Source organism: Sapajus apella, unplaced genomic scaffold (assembly GCF_009761245.1).
Source record: "Sapajus apella isolate SASKATOON/1434 unplaced genomic scaffold, GSC_monkey_1.0 scaffold62, whole genome shotgun sequence".
Lineage (NCBI taxonomy): Eukaryota > Metazoa > Chordata > Mammalia > Primates > Cebidae > Sapajus > Sapajus apella.
The window spans coordinates 10,982,933-10,991,164 of record NW_022437002.1 but is presented as its reverse complement, the minus strand read 5'-3'; the positions used below and the strand labels follow the sequence as shown (position 1 = coordinate 10,991,164).

The 8,232-nt window shown below is 40.7% G+C and overlaps 1 protein-coding gene across 1 annotated transcript in view; it reads right to left on the bottom strand.

The window, feature by feature from the left end:
• Nucleotides 1-2,148: 2,148 nt before the first annotated feature.
• The window catches only part of AKIRIN1 (akirin 1), a 13,097-nt gene continuing 7,013 nt past the window's right edge, over nucleotides 2,149-8,232 (bottom strand). The window contains exons 3-5 of the mRNA XM_032247036.1: nucleotides 6,695-6,829; nucleotides 4,926-4,997; nucleotides 2,149-3,980 (exon numbers count right to left, since the gene is read on the bottom strand). Of these exons, the coding sequence (XP_032102927.1) occupies nucleotides 3,970-3,980; nucleotides 4,926-4,997; nucleotides 6,695-6,829 (218 nt within the window). The 3' untranslated portion in view covers nucleotides 2,149-3,969. The remainder of the gene's footprint in view (nucleotides 3,981-4,925; nucleotides 4,998-6,694; nucleotides 6,830-8,232) is intronic.

Below are 8,232 nucleotides of genomic sequence, written 5' to 3'. Positions count from 1 at the left end.
ACCTTTAAAGTCCTGCTATGTCTGTTAAGTAAAATTCTCACACCCATTTTTGTACTTAAAATGCTAAAATTAAAAATGCATGAAATAAAATTGGTCATTTCAAATCTTTTTCCCTCCCCCAATTGTATGCCTCCTGTCCCCATCCTTGAGAATCATTGCTCTAAACAGTTATCGGTAGCTTTTTCTGTAACATACTTACTTTGGCAATCAGTTTTTATTTGTAAGCAAAAAGGATTTTTTCATCGCACCTCAACTTAAGGTATAATATCCTTAAGAACGACAAATTAGGGTAAGTGTTCACCAACTCATGATGCAACCAGGATTATAGATGAGTAAGTTTGCCTTGTGTGCTCTTTTTCAAATGTTTCTTCATGCTCTAGTGCAAAGGCACTATTTTTGTGTAAAAGGACACAGTACTTTCAGCTCTGTGGCTCATACTTTGTAACACCTATGCAAGTCTGGGGTTGCAGTTTGAAAGCTGCCACAGAGAAATGAATAGGTGTAGCAGTGTTTCCACAAAACTTTCCAAAAACAGGCCAGTTTTTGTATGACCCCATTATAGAGTAACATACAAAATATACATAGTAAACAAAACAAAACAAAACCACACATAGTGAATACAGATTCACAGAAAGGTATTACCAAATTCATTTGTCATTCATCTTTTATTTCCTTAATCAAACACTTAAAGATACAAATTCTAATAAGAAAAAGTAAGGTCTTTATGTTAACAAGGGGCTATTCATATTGGAAAACTGAGAATCACTACCTGGGACACAAAAGTATGGGTCTCCAGATCTGATGAAGGCTACTATAAAGAAACCTGCTGTAACATTTTAAAGTGCAGTCTGTGCCCAAGCTGTGCTAAATACTTTCTTTACATGGATTATTTCTTGCATTTGAAAACAAAATCCAGTATGTACCTATTATTAACCTCAATTTTACAGGTAAGGAAGCCATAGTTCAGAGTTTAGTAACCTGGCAAGGCTGACATAAACAGATTAGTGGCAGAGAAGAAACTAAACTGCAGAGCTACAAACACCCAAAGTCAGTCCTTTAACTACTATACTAGCCAACCAATCCTCCACAGTAAGCAGAAGATTAGAAGATTCACCAGGTCTGGAAGGTTGGCTTAAATTCATTCTTGTACTCCCTGATGGTCTTCCCCACTGGAAGATCTTAATAATTATCACTGCTTCAGGAGCTCTGATGTTCCTTTTCCTCTTCTGACCCAAGAATGGACACTTACTCCTTTTTTACCCCTAAGCTTAAGACTATCAAGAGGATAATAACTGGAATTAAAATTGAGAAAAAACTAGCTCACCAGACATGGCTGTTCTGAAAACTCTGGTCCTGAGACTTATGCTTTTGTAGGGTGACTTCTTCCTTGGTCTGTAATTTCCATGGGACAAAGAGTGCCCTTAAATTCAAGCTCCGGAAATCAACATCTAGGGAAAAATTCCTTCATTTGCCAGTCTAAGACCTACCTTCCAGGTCCCCATTTTCTGTCCTAATTGTCTTTTCTCTAGATTATAAACACTAGACAAACATGTGTAGTCTCTTTAGAGGGGATCCCAAAACCGAGCCTTGGTGGTTTGGTTTTACCTTATGACCCCAGAGGGCAACCTTACATGACAGCCCAACAACAATGGGTAGAGTGAGCAAAATGGGTGGGGTGAGCAGGTGTCATTTTCCTTAGAGAAATCTACTCTACTTCCCAGCCAGGAGCAACTTACTTGGAATGGGAGCTGACACTTTAAATAGTAAGTGAGCACATAACTCTGATCTATAACAAGACTTCAGTTGGGCAGCATCCCCCATTACTGGTTCAGCCTCCATGGCTTCTGATGGCCCCACAGCTGCCCTGTCCTTATTTTGGTGTGACTAGCCCACTGCAGCGCCATTCCCATTACAGCCAATGCTATGTTCCTCTTTTAGGAACAAGTGACTACCATGAAAAAGAGATAACAAACTGCCCTTCAAATACGAAGTAAAATCATTCTTTAATTATTTAAAAAAATCACTGTTGGGCTTTTTTTTAAAGGTCCATAAATGTCAATGTAATGTTGAACTGGGGAAATGGTTATAGCAGCTCTCACATAAGTTACCTGAATTAGTAAACATTATCACAGTATTAAGAAGGCAAGGTAAACAAATAGCTTAAGTATTTTATTTGTTTGCAACTAAGCTTGTTAACACTATATAATGAAAATGTACAAAGAATAATGTTGCAGTTTTTGGTTAGATTTAAGTCAAAGACATTCATTAATAAGGAATCTTTGAATGTGAATATTCCAGAAATTTCTCTAAGCCATCTGATCAGAACAACCGTCTCTGAATATTACCTTACTTTGGAAGGTATTGGCATACATTTGAATTAAACTCAGAATTTTTCAAAATAAGCCCTAATTAAAAAAACTATTCTATATTCAAAGTAAAACAATATTAATAGAACTTTCCTTTCCAGAAACAATAAAGGAAACAAGGCATTTTGTAAAATGTGGTCCTGAACAAGTCACAGTAAAAAATAAATGTATACTTAACTTCCACCTCCTCAAAACAGAGGCTATTTTCTGTTCCTCGGCCTTGGAAACAAGGTGAAGAACAGCCTATATGCGACTTCGGGCAGGGGGTTGCCAAAACAAAGCTGAAGCAGTTGACCATGGACACCTCAAAATAATTTGGGAGAACCTGACCAAAGGATTCTATTTTTTTTTTTTTTTGAGACAGAGTCTCTGTCGCTCAGGCTGGAGTGCAGTGGCGCGATCGATCTCGGCTCACTGTAACCCCTGCCTCCCGGCTTCAAGTGATTCTCCTGCCTCAGCCTCCCAAGTAGCTGGGATTACAGGCGCTTGCCACTACACCTGGCTAATTTTTTTGGATTTTTAGTAGAGATGGGGTTTCACCATATTGGCCAGGGTGGTCTTGAACTCCTGACCTCAAGTGATCCACCTGCCTCGACCTCCCAAAGTGCTGGGATTACAGGCATGAGCCAACACGCCCAGCCCCAATTCTACTTTTAATAACTAATACAAAGGTGAAGTGGCTCCTCCCAAGTAGCAGTGCTGCTGGGGCCTGACCCAGGCCTAGCCCTGAGCTCACCTCTTACGCTCCCAAGCAAACCCTGATGCTCCTGCTCCAGGGGACACCTTTTCCCTTTAGAGGTTCAGTGTCCAGGGAGCTCTATGATTGTGTGAATGAGGTGAGCGCTGACTCCATGTGAGTATTTTAAGGCTTGGAGTCAAAGTATTTTCCTAACACGCCTAGGCAGAGTCCATGTGTCAATGGCCCATCTCCAGTTTGTTCTAATTTCTCACCACACATCTGTAGATCTAGGACCATAGACCTTTGCTATATCATCATAATCACATCTAATGTCCATCCTAACTTATGATTCATATTCTGTGCCTGGAAACAGTCCCTGTATTTAACAATACCTACACATAAAAACAATCCACTGTTACAACTTATATGGTCACAAAACATTAATGATCTTCTGTAGACCAAGCAAATGTTTTTTTACCATAATTGTCGTGCATCAAATTCACAGCCAGAATCCCCAAGATCAAAAAAAGTTTTTGCACAATACAAATAATAACTTAAAATACACATACACACATATACACACACTCTCACACACACTTCTTACAGAACTGTGCTTGGGGAAACTCCATTTGTTGAGTGCCACTGAAGGCATATTTTGCTAAACTGCTGCTCCAAGTATTTTTGTTTGGAACATCTATCACAGTAGGGCACAGCTGTTTATTGGATGAGCAGAAAAGAAAGATATGCTTGTGGCAACCAGAAAGTTTTATGGTCTTTCAAGTTGTATAAAATGGACCCGCAGAAACATTTAAGTGTTCTCAGGATGCAAAGTTGGAGCTGAAATGTGATATCAAACCAGTTGCAAAAAGTGTACAGCAGCCATCTTTTGAGGTCAAACCTGGTACCCAGATATGTGACAAAGCTTCAGGACACATCTGTAAATTAGGAATAAAAAACAAGGGTAAGAATACTAAAAAATGTAGTGTCATGCTTTAAAAATTTTCACTAATAGTAAATGTGATAAATAGCATGAACAATGAGTCACCACTTAAAAGACACTAAAGATCAAGAATTTAAGGAACCTGACTCAAATTCAGTTAGATATACAGCTGTTTATATTTTATGTTTTGAATATCTGGTAGTTGCAAGATATTTAGAATGAAATGTCTTGTGGCTGGGCGTGGTGGCTCATGCCTATAATCCCAGCACTTTGGGAGGCCGGGGTGGGTGAACCATAAGGTCAGGAGTTCGAGAACAGCCTGATCAACATGGTGAAACCCTGTTTCTACTAAAAATACAAAGAATTAGCTGGGCATAGTGGTGGGCACCTGTAATCCCACCCACTCGGGAGGCTGAGGCAGGAGAATCACTTGAACCCAGGACGTGGAGGTTGCAGTGAGTGCCACTGCACTCCAGCCTGGGCAACAGAGACTTTGTCTCAGAAAAAAACAAAAAAACAAAAACAAACAAACAAACACACCACCACCTCTCCCCACAAAAATCAAAAAGAAATACTGACCACACTTGATAAACTAACTTAAGGAATCAATTTTCATAAATTAACAACTGAAACTATCTTTCTGGTAACCAATTGGTACTTGAGTCAGACTACCTAGATTTTAATCCTGGCCAAACCACTAGCTATATAAACTTGGACAAATTAACTTCTTTAAGTGCTATCTTTACCCAGAAAATGGGGCTAACAGTAGTACTCCCTCATAGAGTCACTGTGAGGATAAGCTTTGGTGTGGATTTAATAGGCTTAGCACAGAGGCAGGCACATTTTACTTCACAGGGGCTTTTTACTCTCAGGAGAGATTCAGTGTAGAAATTTTGCTCTTGAAACTTGGAAAATTCAAAGAAAATGTGGCAATACTTACAGCTTGTTGGCCTTGTCCCATACCGTCGCATAATCTGATCATGTGTGAATTTCACAAAAGATTCATATTGTTCTGTGAGAAGACAGTACATACTTATCCTCAGCAACTCTCAATTTTTCAAGAATCAAGTGTCAGAATCACAAATAGCTTCCCAGTTTGAATTCTCCACCCTCTCAGGCCCTCCTTAAAAAGGTCACTGAGATCTGATCCTTCTTCTTCGAACCCAGAGCCAAATCCCTGGCTTCTAGAATTGGTCACTGATGGTGTATAACAGTATTTTCCTGATAACCTCTCCCTGTGACATAACTCTATCCCCTAATAGCCTCCCAAGACAGAGAGTTATGCTTACTACCACAGCCAGCAAATTTCGGCCCATCTCCTATGAGACATGAATCTTTGAAACTCTTTCCTTGCTATAAATTTCAACACTCACTGAGTGAAAAACGTGAGTGGAATTAAGTGTGGGATGGTCAGAAATCTAAGAGAAAATCTATACCATATAACTGTAAACAGTTCCACGGAAGTACCACCTTGTAAGGGGAAACTGAGTAGAAAAGAAGGCAGCCTGACATCTGTGAACAGAGAAGTGACTCAGAACCAGCTGACTGAAACAGTATTAAGGTGGGAGTGGGAGAGGGAATGATATATTAGAGCTGCTTCTTATAATATATGTTATATTAAAGGATCAAAGTAGTTCTACTATAGAGGAACCCATTTAACTTTGCTTAACTCAACAGCTCCCAATCTAAAGCAGACCTATTAAAATTCTAAGGAACCACGTTTTATGGGTCACCAGATTAGGAAACAATGCTGTTACAGGAAAAAGTTGTGCTTCTTCACTCTCCCTCATGATTACACAGCAGCAAAGCATGAAAGTTGCCTATACATGTCTTAATTACTCACACTGTCATCCTAAGCAACAGATCTTGACCTATATCCCACAGAGTTCGGCGGAGGACTTTAATCAAAAAGGAGTATGATAAGGTTGGTGCTTGAGATACAGTACTGTGGTTTAATGTGGAACATTATCCACTTTCACTAAACAGGTACTATTTTTTACTCCTGATTCAGATCTCTTCCTTTCACAGAAGGCTTTAATTGTTGCCATCATTGATCACTACTTTTGTAAAACAAGGCCTGCACAGCCTTGCTTTTACTCTACTGTTCCTCTCAAATCATAGGATGCTCGACTTTCCACATCCATAACTACGACTTCCACTAGGAAATTTGATTATGTTGACAATGCTGCACTCTTCCATAACACCTGTTGGGAGTTTAATACAGTATCACAACCACCTGTTTACCAGCCAGCTAGCTCAAATGGCCTACTAAATGCCTTTATTGATAGGGAAAATTCTTGCAGAGGCTTGGTTTCTTTCCTTTTAGAAATGCAAATGAAAAATCCTTCCCACTGGGGAAGGTGTAACACTCCAGTAATCCCAGCATTTTGGGAAGCTGTGGTGGGGGATTTCTTGAGGCCCTGAGCTAGAGACCAGCCTGGGCCCACAGCAAAACCTTGCCTCTATTTAAAAAACAAAGTCCTTGGAACTTGAAGCCAATTAAAAAAAACAAAAACAAACAAACAAACAAAAACCAAAGTCCTTCCATATAATGTATACATGATGTGTTTACAGTCACCAAAGTAACTTCAATACCCGAAACTCAATAAACCCCCTTGCGTGAAGTCCTATTCTGTAAGTTATTTAACTGGTATTAATTCTTAACTGAACCCTGTTAATGACAATGGCATATTTACTGCCTCGGCCTACCTGCTAGTTTGGTATTGAGGATTTGCTCATATTCCTCCCGAATCTTATCTTCATAGTCTTTTAAGAGACGCTCACATATTATTCCAACTTGTCGGAGGGTAAAGGTGGGCTGGTCCTTCTTCATCCATGAGGAACCTGGCCAAAAGAAACATCGAGTTGGGGCTGGGTGTGGTGGGTCACGCTTGCAATCCCAGCACTTTGGGAGGCCAGGTTGATCACGAGGTCAAGAGATCAAGACCAGCCTGGCCAACATGGTGAAACTCCGTCTCTACCAAAACTACAAAAATTAGCTGGGTGTGGTGGCACAGCCCTGTAGTCCCAGCTACTCATGAGGCTGAGGAAGAGAATCACTTGAACCTGGGAGGCAGAGGTTTCAGTGGGCTGAAATGGTACCACTGCACCCCAGCCTGGGTGACAGAGACTTCATCTCAAAAAAAAAAAAAAGGAAAAAGTGAGTTTGGGGGGTTAGGGGTTGAGGGGTTAGAGAAGGGACAGCATTAGAAGTACCTAATGTAGATGACAGGTTGATGGGTGCAGCAAACCACCAAGGCACGTGTATACCTATGTAACAAATCTGCATGTTCTGCACATGTATCCCAGAGCTTAAAGAATACTAATTAAGTTGGGTGCAGTGGCTCACACCTGTAATCCCAGCACTTTGGGAGGCCGAGGTGGGTGAATTATCTGGGGTCAGGAGTTTGAAACCAGCCTGACCAACATGGTGAAAACCCGTCTCTACTAAAAATACAAAATTAGCCGGGCATGGTGGTGCATCATCTAGAAAAAAAGAAAATAAATATTTTGTTTTTTGAGATGGTGACTCACTCTGTCACCTAGGCTGGAGTGCAATGGCGTGATCTCGGCTCACTACAACCTCAGCCTCCCAAGTAGCTGGGATTACAGGTGCGCACCAACATGCCTAATTTTTTTGTATTTGTAGTAGAGACCAGCTTTTGACACGTTGGCCAGGCTGGTCTCAAACTCTTGACCTCAGGTGATCCGCCCACCTCAGTCTCCCAAAGTGCTAGGATTATAGGCATGAGCCATCGAAACTGACCAAAAAAAATTTTTTTTGTTTGTTTTTTGAGAAGGAATTTCACTCTTGTTGCCCAGGCTGGAGTGCAACGGCTCAATCTTGAATCACCACAACCTCTGCCTCCCGGGTTCCAGCAATCCTCCAGCCTCAGCCTCAGCCTCCTGAGTAGCTGGGATTATAGACATGTGCCACCATGCCCAGCTAACTATATTTTTAGTAGAGACAGAGTTTTTCCATGTTGGTCATGTTGGTCTCCAACTCCCGACCTCAAGTGATCCACCAAAGTGCTGGGATTACAGGCATGGGCCACCGAGCCCGGCCCTCGTCCAGCCAAAATTTTATCTAACTTTAATCATTTAAAATTAAATAGCCAACACGTGGTGATCTAATATGCACTGGCTACCATATTACACATTGCAGTTATACAGGAAGATATTCTTTTTTTTTTTTTCTGTATTCGTCATTATAAGTACCATTTACAAATTCTTAAGTGGATTTTGCA